This window comes from Astatotilapia calliptera, chromosome 14, assembly GCF_964374335.1.
Source record: "Astatotilapia calliptera chromosome 14, fAstCal68.1, whole genome shotgun sequence".
Taxonomy (NCBI): Eukaryota; Metazoa; Chordata; class Actinopteri; order Cichliformes; family Cichlidae; genus Astatotilapia; species Astatotilapia calliptera.
The window spans coordinates 16,821,060-16,843,957 of NC_137435.1; the positions used below are offsets into that span (position 1 = coordinate 16,821,060).

Below are 22,898 nucleotides of genomic sequence, written 5' to 3' on the forward strand. Positions count from 1 at the left end.
ATGACAGAACCAGCGTCCAGGCGGAGATGTGAGTAGTCTAGGTTGGGAAGCGCGACTGTCAGGTGGGTCCTATGACAAAGAAAACACGGTGAGGAGAAAAGCAGTAGTTAAGGGTTCTCACAAGGGCTTGGCGGCCTAGCACTGACATGATTTAGCAGAAGATCTGGCAGAGGTCTGTTGTGAATGCTGGTCTTATATGCTGGTGACTTGATTGGAACCAGGTGTGGAAGCTGATCGGAGTCTCTGCCTGAAGGTGGAGCCCAGCGGAGTGGAAAAACCCCGTACTCACCCGGACCATGACAGAATCTCCTCCAAGCACGATATCCCAGTATACTTCAGACCCAGCAACACACTCAGACAAAAACTGGTTCATCCCAAAGGTAAATCTCCTAAACACAAACTTAACAAGGTAGTGTATGCTGTAGTGTAGCGAGAAATGCCCAGAAACCAAACAGCCACTTCATAAACGCATGGCACAACATAGAGGAGCAACCTCCAGGGACAAGACTCGGCTGTTCGTCTGCATCTTAAGGACAAAGGTCACTCTTCCAAGGATGCCAATGTTCACATTTTGGACAGAGAGGACAGATGGTTTGAAAGAGGAGTGAAAGAAGCCATTTACGTCCACTGTGAGCGACCATCTTTGAACAGAGGCGGTGGTTTACGATACCAACTGTCTGCCATCTATAATCCAGTTTTGAGATCCCTTCCCAGACACCTTAACACCCACTCACATCCTGGGCCATCTGACCTCAGGAAATTCCATGATAGGGTGGGGTTAGGTTTCACAATGAGCTCACCCAAAACCTTGGCTGATTGTGACCTACACCCATTTTCACGCCTTGGCACATGTGATTAGGCAGAGGATCATTAGGGGGTCTATTGTCCCTCTTCGGGGGAAACTCCCACAGGGCTTAAATCTGGGACTCTCCACCATTTGACCCTAGAACTGAAGAAGCTTCTCAGACAAGAGGTGAAACGTCTTCAAGCGATTTAAAGAAGTCCAGACGCTTTCCTATCCAAGCTCCTTAGACTACAATGACCTGGATGACTGAGAACTTTCACAGACATATGTACAGGATCTTTGGAAATAGAGAGAGGTCGAGTGGGAAGCACTTGGCTGAGTGGCTGAATTCTGTTTGACTGGTGTCTTACCTTTGTGCAGAGATGGAGTTGTTCAGCAAATGCAGTTTTATTGCACTGAAATAAACTTTTGGAACCAAGACAGGAAAAGTTAAAACAGAATTCATGCCACAAAATCTTTTTCTAGGGGGAGAACAGTGCTTGGTGTCAGTGGGTGGAGTCACAGATGATGGAAACGATGCTTTGCTGAGACGTCGTTTGTGCACAACATCCTGGATAGATGGAGAAGTCCTGATGATGTTCACTGCAGTCCTTACCACTCTCTACAGTTGTTTTTTGTCTTAGACTGTGCAATTGCCATACCAGGTGGAGATACAGCTGGTCAACATACTCCATTGTGCCTCCGTAGCAGTCGTACATGGGAGCTATAGAGATGATGTAGTTCTTAGCAGCCTCTCAAAAGCAATTCATCATTAGGGGAGCTAGTGCAACAGTCATTAAAACATGTGATGGTGGATTTTTGGGCACTGTAATGATAGGATGGCAGACTTGAAACATGATGAAACTACAGTCTGCTTCAGAAAGGTGGTAAAGTTGTCCATCAGGACATGTGCCAGCTGGTCAGCAAACTCCCTGAGTATGTGTCCTGGACTTTTCTGGGCTTGCTGCCTTGTGTACATTCACTTTCTTCAGCCTGGCACTGTTGCTGCTGCTGTGACCTCAGAGGAGGGTTCCAACATGGCTGGATGCACCACTGAGAGAGAGGCAGAAACTGTCTGGGATGCACTGACAAACACTGGGCCTCCACCTGTCACTCAAATTAATAGCAACATGAACAAGGTGTCTGTGCTTCCCAAACTATGTATGCTGTGATGCTCATCTCATCCTCAGCCCCCTGCTGACCCCAATTGGGGGGTCTTCTTCACACAGGTTAAATGGAGACAGACAGTGACAGGATCTGTGTGCAAATATGTTAACTGTGAACAAAGCAAACCTTTAAAGGACAAAGCGTCAGGATTTGCAAATGAGCTTAGGCTACAAATGCTTGGGTGTGGGAAATTATTTACACCTTTGGATTCACTCCTCTGGTTGCCAACCCACAACTTTCCACTATCTCTTTTCACTGAATGATGACTTTGCAAATACGAAGCACGTTGGCTCCATCTTGTGAGCAAACAAAATCAAAGACCTTATAATGACCTTAGAGCAGGGGTGGGCAACTTCAGGCCTCAAAGGCCAGTTTCTTGCAGGTTTTAGATATCACCCTGTGTCAACACACATGAATCAAATGATTAGTTCATGACCAGGCCTCTAGAGAACTTCAAGACATGTTGAAGAAGTAATTTAGCCATTTAAATCAGGATGGATCAAGATTGGATCAAGGACAGATCTAAAACCCGTGGGACACTGGCACTCGAGGCCTGGAGTTGCCCACCCCTGCCTTGGAGGAATAAATCTTCTCTTGGAGAAAAAGCTTCTTCATTTTCTCAGTTGAAGTTCGATACATTTTCAGACCTGTCAAAGATAAAAAAAAAAAAAAAGAATGAATGAAAATGAAATAAAAATCACAAAATATCTTCCTTTATGTCATGGTGGTCATAAGAGGTGTGGACCCAGGCGCAGACAAAGATGCAGGACAGAGTGTTTCAAACTGAGCCTTTGTTGCAGCTGTAAGAATTACCACAAAACCACCAACAAAAACCTAAACCGGGGACAGCTAAACATGAAACTATAAAACTAAACAACCTGAAACATGGAAACATAGCTGGAGAGACACTGGGGAAGATGAGCAGGATGACCAACATGCATGATACGCAGACGCTCCAATGAAGAACAGAGGTAACCACACACTAAATATACACACAAGGGCTGTGTCTCAATTCAAGGGCTGGACCCTTCCGAGGCCGCATTTGAAGGCCGACTACGTCACAGTGACGCGACGAGGGCTGTCCCAATTCGAAGGCTGCTCCAAATGCATCCTTCATTCCCCCAAATTTGAAGGATGGGTCAGGTGTATCCTTCGTGGCCCAACCTATCCCAGGATTCATAACACAGCCCAGCCAATTCCAGTTTCCAACAATAGTGGCAGCTGCTTAGTTTTAATATTAATCTTATTACTCTTTCTGGGTCACAAAGTAAACTTTTAACATATTTTCAGGCAAGAATGTAGCTGTGTCAACTTCAAATATCTGCTCACATATTTGCAAAAGTGCTCCAATATTTTCTGAGACTCAATAGCTGAAAGGGTGGTAAGGACTCACTAAAGCTGACGAGAACACCAGACTCCCTGCACATTGTTTTCAGACCCCGCGCGGTCTTTTGCCACTCAGGTAACTTAACAATGTTATTGTTTGGCTTTTTTCTGTGTTTTATTTGTTCCTGAGTAAATCGGTTTGGCTGAGATTAAAGTTATAGTTTTTACACAGCTGAATAAACAAATAGAAAACTGATCAAACAGAAGTGTGAGATGGTAGAGAATTTACTCCAATGTCCTGTTATATTTAAGACAGCAAGGAGCAGACGGCTGAGTTTATTAGACACAGCTGGTGACGTAAATCTGAAGGCTAGACCGTCCTATTTCACAGCCTCGCACTTCCAGCCTTCTCAACCTGGCCTGAGTAGACTGCGAAGGCCTGGTCTCTGAAGGATGCCGCCCTTGAATTGAGACCCAGCAAAGGTAACAAGGAAATGCCACACAGGAGGGAGACACAGCTGAGCCTAATTAGACAAGACAATGGGGAAGCAAAACAGAATACATGACCTGAGACACAGACCTTCAAAGTAAAACAGGAAATACAACCGTCTTAAGGGCACAAACTTGAAACTACACAGGGGACACAGAGTACAAGGACCAAAACCTCTGAACAAGAAATACAAAACAGAAACCATCACACTAGCAGTCAAACCCCAGATAAAAACAAAGGTCTGTAATAATATGAAAACCAACCCAGGACCGTGACACCTTATGTCTATCTATCTGGTTCACTTGAGCTCTGTTTTGCTACACTGTTTACTACACAGTGGCTGTGGGGCAAAACAAGCCCCAGGTGTTGTGAAAAGTTCAACTGGTAATTCATCTTATTTCATCTTTCAAAAGTATGTGCTTTCAAAATTTATGTTGCAACATAACAACGGACTAGTGAAAAGTTATATATATTGTTTACATCAGTGGCTACAAAATTTACTTATGCTCTGTGGGTGGATTTTTCAAATGTTTGCGACTACAGGTCCTGAAGAAAAATGCTACAGTGAGCTTAAATGACAACAGAGGAGGTAATTTTCAGCAAACTAGCTTGTAGCATGACTTTGATTTCAGAAATGCTCTTCTGCTTATGTCGGATTTAATGAATGGTTATTTGACTTACCTTTGACACACTTTTAACAAGTTACTTTACTGTGTCTTTAAAAAGTAATTGTATTCAAAAACATTATTTTTAATGGTATTAACAGTTGCTTCTTGATATCTCTACATGTCCACCTTTATTATTATTATTATTATTATTATTGATGTATAGAATAAAATATTTCAAAATTCACTTTTCAAATAAAAAAAAATTGCGAATATTATTTGCAAATTTGGCTCTTTGCTCTCACGTCCACTAGGGGGCGGTAATGCACATTTAAGCTGATTTATATGCGCAAATGAATCCGTCGAGGAAGAAACCGAACAACAAGGTCTGGGACTAGATAGCTGTTGCTAACGGTGCTAACACGAGAAAGCACACAGTAAGTAAAGGAAAGAGCATTTGTGCATTTTAATTCGATTGTTTCACTATGCTTTCTGGTCGTTTTGTGCGGTTATGTTGTGTCTAAATTAAACGGGATTGTAAACCAAGTGTCTGACTGTTAATGAAGTTCAGTTGATCATAAACTGGCCAATTTTACTTTTCTGGTAAATTTGCCTAATGTAGGTCAGCGTACATTTTAGCTTACTGTAACATCTGCTCTGGATGAAACGATGATATAAATCGGGTTTTTTTTCGTGTTTATTAATAACTTAAATTTGAAGTGCATTTTTACAATGAAAAGTCCCGAATGTATTTAAGAAAGAAAGAAAGAAAGAAAGAAAGAGGGGGGCTGGAGAGAAAACGATAAAAAAAAACTTAATGAAAATGTGGATAACTTGTTATCAAAACCCTGAATGGCGCATCGAATATTTGCTTTAATCTTACAAAGGCACGCACAAAAGGAAAAACACAAAATCAAAATATACTTTACAGTGATATGCAGCTGAGAATGGGATCAAATCATTTGTTAATCAGCAACTCTTAGCGAGCTATGAAAGGTTCGTTGATTTCAGTAAAGCTAAGAATGCACGACACTAAGGCGAGTGTTGTTGTTGGGTTTTTTGTTTGTTTGTTTGTTTTTCTTATGTCTCCGTTATATCTCTTATCCGTGACATGCTGCTTTTAATTCTGCCCATGTCAAACATCTTTGACTGAAGACCAGTTCTCAAAAATCTGAACACGGATATGCGTAATTGACAGGATAAAGAGGGAAAAAAAGAATAACCACTTATACTTAGAATTGTTAAGATGTCATTTTGATCCCATAGAAATGAACTTAAAACAAACACATATGGTTTACATACATTTTGTAGCAGGATCTGTAACTATAGCGCTATAATTACATAACTGCTTTTATACCTGTTACTTAATGTAACTAATAAATAAATAAATAACTTTTCCATGATGATCCCCTTCACTTCATCTTAAATACGTCTTACATATAATAAGAAAAGTTAACTGACAATTTACAAGTGACAGTGAATGACTTTTTCATAATATTGTAGCTAATCTTGAACTGCAAGTAGATCTGTTTATTTTTAGTTTGCAGTTTAATCTTTTTTTGTGTGGTTGTGCTTGGAAAAGTTTTTCTTGAGCACATTTATTTTCCTGCTCCTGACTTTTATTTTCCTTTTGCAGGCTTTGGCAGAAGCAGTCAGCATGGCGACTCCAGTGCCCGTACTCCGCCTGCCCAAAGGACCTGACCCCAACAGCCGTGGATTTGACCCCAACTCGCCCCGCTTCATCGCTCTCTGCCGAACCTCCATTTCCTCCTCAGCAGCTTCAGATACCGACAGCGAGCAGCTGCAGAAAGAGCAGGATGCTCGATCTGTGCTGAGAGAGGGCTTCCTCCGGTGCTTGCTCTCCATGACCAACAAGAAGGTTCAGTTCCAGATGTACGAGAATGTGAAGGTGGAGGCCACATTTGGGGCATCAGATATTGACGTGCTGAACTTTCAGGTGTCTGACCTGCACACTCCCATTGGTGTGCAGAAAGAGGCTCTAATCAGATGTCAGGATGTGATATCATTCACCTTTGATGTATAAACATGTTGCTTTTGTGTGTGCGGTGGACTGGATTATATGCTAGTGATTTGACTGCATTCAACAAGCAGTCCCACTGTTTCAACACAAGAGGGAGTCGCGTGCCTTTGTGTCAAGAGGTAGCCATCCAAACCTGATGGCAGAGTTTAGTGGTTGCTCCAGAGCTCAATGATACTCTCAAATATCAGAAGTGCCACTAGTGGTTTCATAATAAGTCTCAACAAATGTGTGAGGTAGAGGCTGTAACAGTCTGCAAAGTTAAAGAAGTGCAAAACTTCAAAGATAATGCAGCTTTTTGAGGTCAGTGAATCCTGCCAGATGTCACCTGACATTTAGCCTCAGTATCATGTTTATGAACAGGTTTCCTGTCTCAGTTAAACATCAGAGTTGGATATGTACAAACATGTTACTGCTGTACTGGTGCTGGAGTTGTGAAATTGCCTCATTCAATTTAACTGAATGTGGTATATAAATTATTGCACTTAAAGGAAACACTTTTGTATTCTCTGTGAAAGTGATCAGGACTGTGTGGCAAAATGTTATTTTTTGCAAAATAAAATGTTTAAAGAAATAACTGGTAAATATTCATGTTTAATGAAAAGCTCAATTTCAAAAGCCACTCTTGAATCGAGCTCTTTTCCTAAAGTGGGCTCATTAAACTCTTCCTTTTGGCATTGTGCAAAGGTCTTGAGGTACCTCCATTTCTTTATTATTTTTCTACAGAAATGGGAAGTATGTATGATTTATTGAAACGTGTAAAAACATGCAGTTTAAATAAAGCAAACTTTTTGTACATTTACAGTACAAGCTTCAAGGTCAATATTTTGTAAGACAATCTATATTCTTCAGCACATCCTGAGCTCTTAAGACAGCTTTTTTGTAATTTCTTGAAGTAGTCTTCAGGAATAATTCTCTGGGCTTCTTGAAGGACATTCAAGAAGCTTTGGATGTTGGCTTCCTTGTGTTTCATTCTCTCTTAAGATAATACACTGCTTCAGTAATGTTGGAGGATAATCCATGATGTCTTTCATTGTCTTTTTCTATCCAGCTATTCTTCTACTGCATTGGCAGCGTGTTTGGGATGCTAAAAAGTAAAGCATTTTCCAATCAGATACGTGGAATCTTGGTGGTATTCCACGGTTCTGATAGTACCTTTCAGTGTTCATTATTCCACCAATTTTGAAAAGCTTTTTAACACTGCTCCAAACCACACTAGACCCTCCACTGTGTTTTACAGATGGCTGGAAACCTCTTCCCTGACCTCGTCTAACTAAAAAAAAAAAAATCAAATGTGGATCACTCCATAGGACCTGTTGCCACTGTTTTTCAGTCCAGTCCTTGTCTATTCTGTCGTTGCTCAGCCTGTTTCCCTTAAGAATGGCTTTTTGATGGCCACTCTCCCACTGAGACCATTTCTAATGAGACTTCAGTGAACAGGTTTTTTGTTTGTTTGTTTTGCCCCTTATTCTTAAGGACACAACTTTCGGATGTTATGTCCTTGGCTGTGTTGGCTGTAGTTTGTAATTTAGGTCTGACACTTGTCCTCCACTTGGTCAGTTTCCTCAATTTTTTTTAAGATTGCACTGCACAGCGTGTCAAGATATGCCAGGTTCAGCTGATACCTCTTGTGGTGGAATTACATTGCTCGTGCAAAAATTCTCTTTTATGCCTGTCAGATTTTATTATCTTTGGTATTTAGCTTAATAATATAATAATGATAATGGTAATAATAATAACAGATTACTAGTAATTAATAATTCTTTAGATTAATCTAAAGAAAAGGAGTAAATTGTGGGGGATTTTTTTAGGGACGGGTTTTTGTGTTTTTTGTTTTGTTTTTTCAACAACAGGCTGCTATTAACTGTCTGAACTGTTCAATTTAAAATGGATTCTTTGCCAAGTTGTCATTATCTGTAGACACAACACTGGTGCATTACTTGAGTTAGGTTCTTTTTATGTTTGGGTGATTCATAGGTCAGTGTTAAGTGACTTAAACATTCCTCTCAAAACAATAACAAAGCATTCCTCTGAAATGGTCGGCTATCTGGAAGCTATATATATATATATATATATATATATATATATATATATATATATATATATATATATATATATATATATATATATCCCACTTTTGTGTAGTACTGTATAATGTGACTAAGGGTTAGGTTCATACTAAATATGACACCAGTCCATCACAGGGCTAAGAACATAAAGAGTAACACCATTCGTACTCAACCATATCTATAACCAATTTAGAACCATCGTCCAACTCAGTGGTTCCCAAACTTTTTTTGCTAGGCCCCCTTTTGTTTTACAAGAAAAATGTTGGCCCGAGCCCCGTGCTAGCAGTGTCCAAGCGTTGGTTTTTATTTATTTATTTATTTTTTTTCCCTTTTCATACCGCGCCCCCCCTGCAATGCCCCACACTTTGGGAAGGTCTGGTCTAACTTAACATGCATGTGTTTGGACTGTTGGAGGAACTGTGTGCATTCACAGGGAGATCATCCCAACTCCACACAGAAGCACCTCCAGCCAGTTGGAATCAAAGTCTGTCCTGTAAGGCTTACCACTGCATAGCTATATTTTAACCCTTTTTTATAATTATTTAAAAATGCCTGACAACAAAGCTACAAACTGAGTTTTCTCCAGTTGGCTCTCTATCATCATGATGACCAGTGTAATATCTGTTTCATCAAACTGGTAGAACAGTTTGTCGACTACAGTAGCAACAGTTAGTTGCACGCAGTTTTTATATTTATTGGTTTCTGCTTGAAAATGTATTACTATTTTTGTTTTGTTTTTTTAAGAAAAATATATGTGCCAGTGCCCTTGACGTACATATATCATACTGGATATTTATTTTGTTTGTTTTTATTTGGAGAAATTAAAAAACAAAAAACCATTTAATCTATAAAAGTGTGACAGCCGATTTCCTTGATCTTCAGTTTCATATTCATAATAATGACATTAAACGTAATAAAAGTGTTGCTGTACAATGAGCTAACTTAGACACAGTTCAAAACCTCATGTTCACATGTAGAACTGTTATAGTATGTTATGAACACTTTAAGTCGTCATACTCAATTGATTAACTGATCAACGGAAAATTGTAATTTGTTCCTCTTAAAGGTTTCATCAGGTACAGAGTATAAAGAAACAAAAGATATTTCTCCAATATCATCATAAAAGTAATGATGTTTGGACTGCAACAGTTTTTAAAGTATTATCTTGCTATCCTCTTTCTTAGCAAGTTTTTCACAAATGTTTTTTTTTTTTACTCGTGAAACTCGCCTGCTGGACTGTTCAGCAGGATCTCAACTGACTGACTGAAAATGATGATTCTGATGATCAAGAAATTTGTAATGATGACAATTCGAGGTTCATCATCTGTCCTTGTTTCTGACCTTGCATCTATGGATGCAGATTATAGTGATGCGATTATATTTTTTCAGTCATTTTTACAGCACGGAACATACAGTCCCAATCAAAAGTTTAAGGCCACTTGAAAACGATTTTTAAAAAAATGCATGGTTGGATCTTAACAAGGTTCCAAGTAGAGCTTCAACATGTAACAAGAAGAAATTGGAGTAAGACAAAACAATTTTTGGAGCGTGCAATTTATTGAAAACAACGCTTTAACTGAAACAGTCGGCTTTACAGTTGATCAAAGGTTTAGAACCACATGCCTTTTAAAGGCCAATTATGTGCAAAAATATGGATTCATTGTCATTTTCTGTCAGGTAGCACGCTTGCATCAAGCACGCCGTGAAACGATTTTTGAAGTGATCAACAATAATGGTGGACCTACTTATTACTGAGTTCGTGTTTGGGACTTTGATTTCTGTTTTTGGGGGGTTTATGGGTTTTTTTTTTGTTTTTTGGGGTCCTAAACATTATATCAGCTATAAAGCAGCCTCTTTCAGTTTAAGCTTGTTTTTAATAAATTGCATGCTCAAAAAAATGTTTTGTCTCACTCCCATTTCTTGTTGTTGCAGTTTGAAGCTCTACTTGGAACCTTATAAGATCGAACCCTGAAAAATAAGATTTTTTGCCATTTTTCAAGTGGTCTTAAACTTTTGATTGGGACTGTATAACCTAAATCAACTGTACTCTTTGATGAATCAGGATTACACCAGATTGTTTTTCTTGAATGTTTCAGTAATAGAGCCCATACTGACTCAACATATGATGGCAGCAAAGACATCCGTCGTGTAAGTCCCTGATCATTAATTAAATACAGAAGAACAGTATTGGTCATTGTTTTGTACCAGCCTCATGGGGAGGAGGAGGGGTGGCATCAATACTATTTAATCTTCCTAAAAGGTGTATTTTGCGAGTTCCCAATAAGTCATTTTATTTGAGTGCCATTAGGCGGTCGTGCTGTGCCTGTGTCTCTTTTTGTACCTGAATTATCTGACCACTCAGTGGAGACAGTCATCAGTGAGGTAGTGACTCATCCCCCCCCGTCCGCCTCCCCGCCACCCCACATTGCTATCCCTCTCACTCTCTCTCACCCTCCCTAATCCGAAATATGGCTTAAACCTCTGCATGACGTCATCAAGCCTGTGTGATTGAATCAGGAAGCCCTCAAGGACAACCAATGTTAATTTCATATACTGTTCTATGACCAGCAGCTCTCAACTCCCCCAGCTCTCACTCTCACCTCTGTGACTATCTGCAGTAATGTATACAATACATAAACACATTCATTTCAATTTTATACAACTTCATGCTTTAGTTGGTTCCTGGTTCATTTTCTAATAACACTTCCGATCTGATATCTGATCACGTATTGGAGGTAGGCATGTCATTGTCAAAGTCTACAATGAAGAGATGATTTATGAACATAAATACAGAGGGCTTACCAGGTGCAAACCACTGGTGACACTCAAGAACAGAAAGGTCAGATTAGACTTTACCAGAAGACATTTAAAATACTTTGCACAGTTCAGTGGACGGTCTTTGGACAGATGAAACCGTAATGAACTTGTATCAGAACAATGGGTAGATCACAATGGTCATCTGTCGAACATGGTGGAGGCAGTGTTTGGCATGGACATGTATGGCTGCCAGTGGAACTGGGTTTTTGTTGTTTATTGATGTGACAGCTGGTAAAAGTAGTAGGATGAATTACAAAGTATACAGGGCTATACTTTCTACTCAGATTCAGCTGAACTGATCAGACTGCTTCACAGTGCAAAGAGATAACGGCCTAAAGTAAGCTGCAAAAGGCAAAAACTTGAATATTGCTCAATGGTAATGTAAATAACCATTGAGCAAAATCCAAATACTTCTGGACAACATCTTTTAAAAAATGCAATTAAAAGAAAATGGAAACAAGCAGAAACCTTTTTCAGCTCACTGTTTTGGTGTTTTCGGTGAACACCTTCACAGATTTGGTTCTATCTGACTGGTAAAAAGCTTTTTGTTAAAGAGTCTGTTATGCCAGCATGCCAGGCTGTCATTGTTCATGCAAACGTGACCTAGAAAATTAAGCTTTAGTATGAAAAAGATCAGTCCAATTTGAGGGGAAGATCTTTGTCAAACAGATGCATTATTAAGTTGGCCGAAAGAGTGATCTCTTCATGACTTCACTTTATTCAACAAAACAAATATTACATGAGTATTTTCTAAAGGTTAAGTGAGAATGAGCTTTACAAGGTAGTTCTGAAGGCCTGGTGTTGGCTTATGCTTCCCGATGTGCCGCACTGCACTTGAACACGCTGTCTCAGTGTTATCTTTTCTTGCTGTTTGCCTTTCCTGACAGTCTGCTTCTCCCTGATTTCAGTGGAAAAACATCCTTGCCTTTTAGTGTATGCATGTGTGTGTATGCTGGTGTATCAGTCACGATGGTACAAGGAATCTGCCCCTGTACACTACCATCGGCCGACAGGAAGCACATTCCGCTCTTTCCTGTTTGTGGTCCTCTGTCACTTCCTGGCAAGTGTCTGATAGCTCTCAAAACCACTTAATCACCCTTTTTGCCAAAAACACCAGCCAGCAGACAAAAATAATTGGGCAGTGACCTCATGAATTGGTATTTTTAGCACATTTCATTATCAAAAGGGGGAAGAAATGATGATTCACGTGATAACATTCATTGGAACAAGTATTAACCCAAGTATAAGCAAGTATTAACTTTGGTTGTCATTGCATCAATGCTAGAGTTAAACCCGTTAACATATATGGTAACGAGGACTAAGTTTCGTCTGAGCTGTGACACTGGGAGCACAATGAATGAATATACTGGAGTATGAGATGGGGAATTCACTCAGCCGGCTGATGAGTCAGTGAAACTGCTTTTCATTCCTCTGCTTCCTCAATGAGTCAGTGTGATCACTTTCTCCCTTCAACTTCACATTTAATTTAATATTTTTGCTTATTTGTAACTGACTTGGAAACATTGCGGTTGTTGTCTTACTGCTCATTCTTCTTGTTTAGTGGGGAAGGCAAGCATTCACAGTACCAGCTTTACATAGTGATGCTTGCGTACCCTTTTCTCATTACATGTGCCTGCAGTGTCACTCTGCCTCTGTGTAGACAGTTTTTTTTTTGTTTGTTTTTTTGTACAATGAACAATTATGCTAAAAGTGAATGCTAAAAGAAGGGCTAAGGGGTCCTGATTAAGCATCAATATAAAATGAGTTGGAAGTAAAATTGGGTTGCTTCAATCCCCCAAAAATTAAAAGAAAAACAGTAATGAAAAAAGCCAACTTTGTCATTCATTTTACCACGCTTTTCTAAAATCTAACTGAGAAACTTTTAGTTTAGCTTTTAATTGGGTACTGACAAAGACCACAAAGAGAGACCACAATTTTCCCAGATTACCTTCTGAGTTAAATCCAGAATTAAATCTAAACTCAGTTTCAGGTCTTATCTTATCTTAAAGACCTCCTTGTACCCCAATAGAGCACTTTGCTGTCAGACTGCTGTTTTTTTGTGGTTCCTATGATATGTAATAGTAGAATGGGAGGCAGAGCCTTCAGGCCCCTCTACTGTGGAAGCAACCCTCGGTTTGGATTTGGGAGACAGACACCCTCTCTACTTTTACAATCGTGCTGAAAATCTTTCCTCAACAGTGTGTCTTTTGCCCTGTGTCCCTCCTTCACCCAAAACCAGTCAGAGCAGATGGCCGTCCCTCACTGAGCCTAGTTCTGCTGGAGGTTTCTTCCTGTTAAAAGCAAGTTTTTCCTTCTCACTGTCACCAAAGTGGTTGCTCATGGGTGTGTGGTTTTTGTTCTCTGAATTATTGCAGGGTTTTACCTTTCAATATAAAGTGCCTTGAGGGAACTGTTGTTGTAATTTTGTTGCTTTATAAATATGACTCTGAATTGAACCTCTCTGTGGTGCAACCAACAGACAAATCACTAAAAAATATCTTTGTGAGACAAAAGGCACTAAATTTGATACAGACCTTCTTTAGTGCAAGGTACAGTATGCCAAGAAGATTGTCCGATACTTTGCCTCCTGACTGCTCATTTGCTTTCAGCAGCTTGCATACATAAAAACATTGTGTCAGCAGACATGTGCACAGTTCTAGACAACTGTATCATTCTCTGTTTACTATGCAAGGCAGCAGAATTACTTTGTACTTAAGTGTCTGCTTTCTAATTATGAACTTTATACACAAGTTAATGAGTTCAAACATTCTCACAATGGAAGTGCTGAAAATCCCTCAATGCAATGATTGTAGTAATTATGATTAAATTAATCCTATAATATTACAGCCACCAGTGACGACAGAAAAGATTTATGTTTATTTCTAAAACACAAATTAAATATTCATTATAGAATACTGTAAACTATGTAAGGAAGTGAATGAATGAGAGAGTGTTTCTGGTGCTTCTCTCCTTTATGATTATAGATATTATTAAGAAGAACTGGGTAAATAAATGAATAAAACCCCATTTATGTTAGCGCATACAATACAGTCACAGTACGTTTTCTAAAGTAGAAGTGCTGATATTTACTGTAAAGTTCTCACTGAAGGTGTTGTCAAAGCAGCCAGGCAAACAGACACAAAAGGAATGGCTGAGTCACAATCAGTCCCCAGGTTTGTTTGACTTGCCACCGCGGGGAATGTTGGAGGATCTCCAGCAATTGTGAGGGCCAGGCGCTCTGTGGCAGCCTCATTTCCCCAGCTCAAGTGGCCAGGGAGATAAAGAGGTCAGCAGTGGAGCATGCCAGCTGGAAAAAGCCTGGAATCCAAACTGTAAAAACCCCTTAGGCATTGAAAGACTCAATTTTATTTGTGTTTAGGGTGAATATACATGTATGAACACAACAGCATTTTGAGACTGTTTCCCATAAATGAAGCTGCCAGTTGTTTAAATAAAAAAGTGAAGATACTAAACTATAATTTTCCTTTTTATTGGCCTGTAGCCCTGCAAAGGAACCAAATCCATATTGGACTATATCTATCCATGCCCATGATCAAGAAGTTGCCACAGCATGATATGGGAAAGTGGAGGCTTATGTCCAACTCAAGTCTAGACAGGAAGACATATGAGGAGGTGGGAGGAGAAGGGAAGCGCCAATTAGAGTGAGATTAAAGTTATCTCCATTTATCTATAAGTCTGTAGACTCTATCACGGCCCACTCCCTTCCCCACAGGAGTAAACACAGGAAGATGCTGCTAATTACTGTCTGTGATGCTGAGGACCAACTGATGTCAGCGCTGATTGGACAGGTTCATCAGCTGTGACCAATCAGGACCAGCTAGAAATGCTATTATTGAGAAGCTTGTGAATATTTGAGTGAAGGTTTGACTGATGTTTATCTCTGAGATCCTTTTTTTTCTACACGTAAAAGTCACATTTGTGCAGTCATCAATATTCCTATTAAATATGTTGTATCGATTTCAAAGTCAGTTTACTGACTGCCATCATGATATTTCAGCTAATGCCAGGATCAAGTCACAATGGTCATCTATTTAATCCTCTGGTGTATGACATCTATATGTGCAAAATTATGAAATTTTTTTATCAACTTCAACTGTACCTTTTTGGTCCCAACTAGCAAACGTTAACGTGCTTATCTTGCAGGGATGTCGAACTCCAGGCCTCGAGGGCACGTTTTAGATATCACCCTGGGTCAACACACTTGCATTAAATGATTAATTCATTACCAGGCCTCTGGAGAACTTCAAGAAATGTTGAGGAGGTAATATAGCCATTTAAATAAGCTGTGTTGGATCAAGGATACATCTAAAACCTGCAGGACACCGGCCATCAGGGCCTGGAGTTCGACATCTGTGATTTAGCGGTTCACGACATATTACAGATCTTACATCAGCTGAACTATGGTCATGTTAGTATGCTGAGCTTAGGATCTAAGGTAACGTCAAAGATTCCCAACTTTATTTTTACAAGGCCTTAAAATAGCTATTTTTAGCTATTTTACATTTGCATTTTTGGCCTATGACAGCTGGTATAGGTTGCAGTGTACCACAGCAATCGTGGGATGAGAAGTGCGTTACCACCTGTCGAGGTTGCCAGTTTATCCCAGGCAGCAGTTAAAGTGGGATTTGGCAGTTGGAGTAACCTGAAGATTGGGTGTAGCAGTGCAGCATAGGGAAAGGAATCACTTGGAAATAAGCCACATAGTTTGTTTTGGGAGCACCAGAAGAATTTTCTCAGTGGACAGGCTGTTATCAGTTGACCTGTACTGATACTCTGACATTCACTGCTCTTTGTAGATATTTCGATCTGAATTCAACAAGGTATAAGCAGATGTGTAATGAGCTATATGGCTGCTTTCCAACCCCCTAGACAATATAAAGTAAGTAAAAATTTGGTGAGCGACTAATACTGACCTTAAATTGATACCTGTTAGCCTTGATGTAGCCCAACATAGACCATGAACAGTACAGCCAGCCCTCCACCACTCCAACATCGTGCATTACTGTAAACTTCACCCCGGTACTGCAAAATAACCCGTTTAGCCCACAGTATGCCAAAATACCTTATATTTTCACACAATCTTTAAACAAGAAAAAATTAATATACTTCTTCCATGACCTCAACTTTATTTACATCTGCACCATGAACACAACTCAGAGATGAGGATGAAAAAGAACATGTTGAGTGTGTAGGCAGACAGTGGGATGTCATTCTTTTATTATTACTGAGCAAATATCTCTATGCAGTCAATAAAGCAATGCCAAGCTGTGGCACATGAAAAATAAACTCTTTGAACAGTAATATAAATTAAGTTGTTTATCAGATTTGATGGTTCACTCAAGCCTTACTTTTGAAACATGATTTGAACCATATGTTATTCAGAAACCTTTCAGCTACGTTTGCTAATAAGAAAAAAATAGGAACACATTGTTGATGAGTATGATTTTCCCTTTAAACCCTGCTTCAGGTGCAGGCATAGCTGGACTGGCCATTAGCCATACCGGGCATTTGCCGGTATTTGCCTTTTTTTTTTCCCCCTTTGTAACGGTACAAACAATGAAAGGTGGTGGATTGGCCAGATGCTGGCAGATGTGTAAAAATAACTCAGTTGTTTGGTGGTGGCTATGGCGGAGCTTCCACAGAGGCCAGCGGGTGGATGAGAGAAAGGGGAGGCAGGAGGAGGAGAGACCCGAGGCGGCCACCAGTCTGAGTGTGGTGAACTGAACTTCAGGTAAGAAGTTATTTAATATTAATTTCTAGTATCAGCTGATGTTTGCTGGAGCCACAGCTGTAAAAGCTGCTGGTCATGATGTCGGTTTGGATATGTGGTGAGAGGGAAACATGAAGATGAAACCAGGAGATGTCCTTACTGAACCATCAGAGCTGAACAGGTGATGGAGAAACAGGTTTACCTTTTAGGTGACAGGAATGAGTTGAAGGGAAGTTATGAACTGTTTCTGAGAGACAAATAACACCAGGATCCTTTTTTAGGTAGCTGACAGCTGGTAACTGTGCAGGGGCGGGTCTAGCAAAGTTTTGCCTGGGGGCCAGGTAGGGCATTAACAGGGAGAGGGGGACACAAAGAAATGTGTCTCTTTCTTATTCTCATTTAAAATGTTTAGCTTTTAATAAATAATTATCTGAATCTTACAACCAAAGTTTTTATCTGACGTAAGATGTATAGAAATCATAAATATACCAAAAAGACAGTGTACATCACTGTCACAACAGCGTCTGCTTTCATTCAAAGGCTTTATGGCTTTTCCTATAATACCTGGTGGGCCGGTCTCTAGTCAAAATGCCTGGGCCGATTTTTTGTCCCAGTCCAGCCCTGGGTGCAGGCCCAATCCTGTCCTTAGTTTTTTTGATGGGATAGTATTATTATTATTAGTGTCTCATAATATGATTGCTTGAAATGTTTCTATGACCTTGAATGTCCACATTACTTTTAAGAAATAAGTGTTTCTGGTGTTTTGTAGGGCTGTCGTGGCTCAAGAGTTGGGAGTTCATCTTGTAATCAGAAGGTTGCCGGATCGAGCCCCTGCTCAGACAGTCTCAGTCGTTGTGTCCTTGGGCAAGACACTTCACCTACCGCCTACTGGTGATGGCCAGAGGGGCCGATGGCGCGATATGGCAGCCTCGCTTCTGTCAGTCTGCCCCAGGGCAGCTGTGGCTACAACTGTAGCTTGCCTCCATCAGTGTATGAATGTGAGAGTGAATGAATAGTGGTATTGTAAAGCGCTTTGAGGGGTCCTGAAAAGCACTATATAAATGCAATCCATCATTATTGTTATTATTATTATTGTTTTGATTATGTTTTCTGTGGCATGGAAACTTCCTTGGCAGTGGGGGTGGGTATACAGCTATTTCATCAGGAGGTAGATCACATACTCATAAAAGTTGATGTTCTTTTAGTCATTAGCCGAGTCTTTGGGACACTTAAGTACTACATCTAAGATCAATTTTGTGGTGCTTCAAAGAGTTACATAAAAAATAGATAAATATTTTCATGCAAAAACAAGGAGATGCTTACAAAACATGACACATTGCTCCACATGAATTGTCTGAAGCCATACAAGCCTTTTAAGAAAATTATAAACAGTAAATAGTAATTTAATACAGAGAATATATTACGTAATCTGGGGAACAGGGATGTGAGTGATTTTTATTTATCTTGCTAGTTTGCAGTTTTCTGATGGTACTTTTCTCTACTTGTTTCCTTAGAAATATACTATTAATTGTAAGTTAACTTGCTCTTGAGTATTTCCATAGTCTGCTATTGTTACACTCACATTACTAGTTCTTTGCTGCACACTACTCTTTTACCTTTCCTTTTTTTTTTTTTGCTCTTTTTTTCTGTATTCCTCTGTCTCTGCAGATCACCTGTGACCTTCTCTGGTTTAATGCAACCCGGCCCACTCAACCTAAACAGCTTCAAACACTTAAACTGAGTCATTTCACCTTCTCTGGCTTCCCTCCTTCTTGTTTTCCTCTTCATCAAAACAACATTTCTACAGTGGGCTCAGAGGCTGAACTAATTGCCTATAATTTCACTTAGACACGCACTCACGTCCAGCCCTGCACTTCACTACTCCAGACAGCAATCTTGGTCTCTGTCTTACTTGTTTCTTCCCTTCCTCTCCTCTCGTTCTTGTATTCTTTCCCCCAAGAGACATGATTTACTTCTGTCATGGACAAGGACATCTGCCTATTAGCGAGTGCCACTGACGTAGGCATCGCCATCCCCTCCTGCTTATTATCCCCCTTCCTCATCCGCCTTCTTCTCCCGCTCCACCTCCTTCTGCCTTACTCAAATTGGGGTCACCAACCTTCATCATGCAGGCTGGTGAATCATCAGTGGGACTCTCGGGAGGAGGGACTGCCTGTCCAGGATACTTCCGTCCTCCTCCCTAAATTACCAGGGTAACCCGACATTGTCTGCTCTCTACTGTCACACCACTCCGTCGCACAAAGAGAGGAATACAGCAAAAGAGGGAGACACTGAATATGAATGAGGGACATTGCAAGAAGATGGGGATTATGAAAGATCCAGTAATGCTTACGTAATAAAATCAAAGCTCACTAACTCCTATTGCTTCATCAAAATGCTGTCGCAAAATTATAATACACTTTAGTCATTTTATTAGTCTACAAAAACATGGGAGACTTTATTCCATCATTACTTTGCTACAGTTTTTTTCTAGTTCATAAAATCATCTACGAGGTCCAGCACCAAAGAGCAGAAGTTAAAAGGGTTGATTCATCCATTTCAAAATAGCACATTTCTTAAATGTAGGCAATAAACCAAGAGTCCAGCCAGCAGTGAAAGTCATAGTCTAGGACATATTGGTCAGAAAATTAGCCACTGTACAGGCAGGTGAACAGAACTTAGCAACCCTCATCAAACCATTATCATTGGCCAGATGACCTGGTTAGAGCACCCCTGGCATGATGAGAGGTTCCCACATTAGCAGTGATATAAATTAAAGCTCATTTTATTTCATGCCATGTAACAGGTGAGTAAGTCCACAAGGAATGCACTGTGGGAAGAAAACAAGCTGCTGGAAGAATAATGATGTTCTGGCCAATGATTTACTGGGAAAGCTTGGGTTAAGGAACTCTTGTGGCCACACTTTTTATGCTGTATGCCTGCTACACCTCTTCATGGCAATGGCAGTGCCTTCTTTTAGCTTGCATCTTGCAACAATGCAAAGACTGTTTCAGACTAGTTTGAGAAACACAATAAAGACTTCAAAGTGTTGGTCATAGCATAATTCTCAGTCAGATCAAGTATCTGTGAAATTGGCTCACCAGAAAGACATCAGAGCTAGCTTCAACAGCCCATGGGCCGGTTATAACTTTCACCAAAGCTACGTGGCAAGTGGTCATGTTCCTTCTACTCCTGCTGGCCTCCTGTCATCTTATTTATATAACCTACAACACCATAGAGACACATGCTGCTGTGAGTAAGGCTTTGGTGACAGTAAGGAATAAAAACTCACCTTAAATTGTAAGGCCAAGGGAGGATAGACATATGGCAGCTGCAGGGAGAGCAAAACAGGTTTAATAATAATGAAGAAAATATTATATCTAGGAATAGATTTACTTGTGCTATCACAACTGTGTCCATTGTCATATGCTACAAGAGGCCGTCTGGTGTTGGTGCCAGTTGGTGATGGTGTCCAAGAAAGTCCAAATAAAGAGGTTGGAGGGCTGGCATAGATAACACGTTTCTAAGCCAGGATATTATTACATTATTACAATTAAATGATTCAGGAATGGTTAGGAAACAGTGAATTGGGTTTGGATTAAAATACAGCCCCTCACACCAGGAACACCAGCTTGGTAGCAACAGCTCCACCTCATTTATCCCAAGACCCTGTTTATCACCCAGTGTTCCCAAAGGACAGCTTTTGTATATCTGAGACATGTCACATTTGAAAAAATAAAATTATTTTTAAAACAAGAAAAATAAGAACAGGTTGTATACCAAGTAATCAATGTTATCACCATTGTCACCATCATCAGGATCATTTATTTTAAGATGATCTCCAAAATGCTGAATTATGTTAAAACAGTTTTGAAAAATCTTACTTTCCTCTCCATATAACAGAGAGGATAGTTTACAGTTATCAAAATCTGACGAGTTACAGTGGATTAGACCTCTGTTTCTAATTTCTTGAATTGCTGGGGTGTTAAATCACTTTTTTAACTGTTTGTAGATTATATACATTGTACATATATATAATCTGAGCCTCACCAAATAGGCCAAAATGGATGGATGACTGTATAACCCACACAAGATCCTGTGAGGTGTTCAAAAGTGGATTCTGAGAACATTTTCTGCATGATCTTTTTATCATTTTGGTAAATTACTGCTGAATTCTACTCTTATTTCATATTTTAGTAGTTTAGCTGCTACATATAAGGATTGAGTTTTGTTATTTGTACATGTAATGATCACAGAGCCTTTTAAATGTAAATGTTCATGTTTGTGTTATTTGATTCAGATAAACGTACTGAGGATCAGGTTCTTGTTTTGCTTTGGCCCCACTGATACTTGCTGTTTATAACTGAGGAGAATTTGGAGAATGGCTTGACAGCATGTGTATATGTTGTGTGTGTGTGTGTGTGTGTGTGTGTGTGTGTGTGTTCACAGAAGCAAAAGGTCAGTTTTGGCATGGTCTAACAGCACGTTGACTTGGCCGCAGCTTATTTGCTGATGCTATCTGTGAGCTGGAATCTGAGTAAACAGTGAGGCTAGATAACAAGTAGAGCACATCTTCCTTTTTCCCTTTCTCCTTATGTTCCCGACCACAGACCTGATGCCCCCGAAACCCAAATCCTTACACTTAACAAACACCAAGCTCTTCCTGAACTTTACTCAGATTTCCCCTCAGTAAATTCTGCATTTTAAAAATTCTGTTAAACTTTAGTGCCTCCTTCTCTTTGTCTCTTTCTTTCCTCCTCTCTCGCTCTCTCCATTTGCTGTGCCAGAGAATGTAAGACTTGAGTGCCCTTTTCCTGTTGTAAAGTTGCCAGATCTCCGTCCTTAAGCGTGGTCCTGTCCTCCTTGCTCAAGATATCAACGGACACAGCTGTAAGGACTGAATAGACAGTCATATCCTGCCAAAGATAATAACAGAGAAATTAATCACTAGATTACTTTAGACCAGAGACATTCATTCATTTTAGTAGAAACTACAGCAAGTCAAGTGTCTGTGCACCTGCTTGTCACATGATTGATTTTTTATTTTTTTTGTGATTTTTTTTCTTCTTCTTGAGACACAAGTCAGGACAAAATATCTGTGAACCTGTGACCTGTTTCTGCCATTAAGAAGATTCTGTTTGGCGTGACACTTAAGGCCACACCTGGACACATCTGGATTGGAGAGGGCAGCCCTGCTCTGACCCCGGGACACATCTGGAGCTTACGCACTTACAGACACAGAGAGGATGCATAAATAACACTCTCATGTATGTACAGTATGTTATTCGTGGGAAATACACAAATTCAGACAGGCATGCACTTCTTCACCAAAGAACAAACATATGTCCCCACATGTGCATGAAGTACATATGCGTATGTACAGACACATGCAGAAAACAAAAATGTATGTCAAGTCATGACTCCAGATGAATTGTGAGTCTGCATTTTTATTTTATGTATGAAGGGAGACTTGGGTTTTATCACACTGTCTCGGAGAGAAATCTGAGCAGGTGCTGCAGCTGTTGGAGGGCATTTTAACCTCCCAGAAGAGGCCACTAACTGTGCCAGACAACACATCCTGAATTAAAGCTCTGAGCTTCCCTCAAGTTCAAACCATAGATACAAAAATGCATGCACATGGAAATCAATGGCCACCTGAGAGGACAGCTTTCCACTCTATGGGATAGTTTAAGCATTTCAAATTTCACACTCTGTTGGCTTTGTTTTAAAGCAGGTCATGTTTGGGAAATGTTGCTTATTTTTGTGTGACATCTTCCTCTGAAATATACCAATTCTCAAAAATTTCTTCATAACTAAACCACAGTGTAGAAAATAAAAAGCTCTGAAGATGTGAGGTACAACCCCAATCCC

At 40.0% G+C, this 22,898-nt stretch overlaps 1 protein-coding gene across 3 annotated transcripts; it reads left to right on the plus strand.

Annotated features, from left to right (window-relative positions):
• Positions 1-3,741: 3,741 nt before the first annotated feature.
• Positions 3,742-7,214, plus strand: gemin7 (gem (nuclear organelle) associated protein 7). Of its 3 annotated transcripts, none has more exons than XM_026192413.2 (2): positions 3,742-3,760; positions 6,009-7,214. In XM_026192413.2, exon 2 carries the CDS (start codon positions 6,030-6,032, stop codon positions 6,414-6,416), a length of 387 nt encoding a protein of 128 aa, XP_026048198.1. In that variant the 5' UTR covers positions 3,742-3,760; positions 6,009-6,029; the 3' UTR covers positions 6,417-7,214. The 3 variants fall into 3 exon arrangements, with proteins under 3 accessions (XP_026048198.1, XP_026048197.1, XP_026048196.1); XM_026192412.2 differs by lacking the exon at positions 3,742-3,760 and adding an exon at positions 3,988-4,006; XM_026192411.2 differs by lacking the exon at positions 3,742-3,760 and adding an exon at positions 4,688-4,809.
• The last annotated feature ends 15,684 nt before the right edge of the window (positions 7,215-22,898 follow it).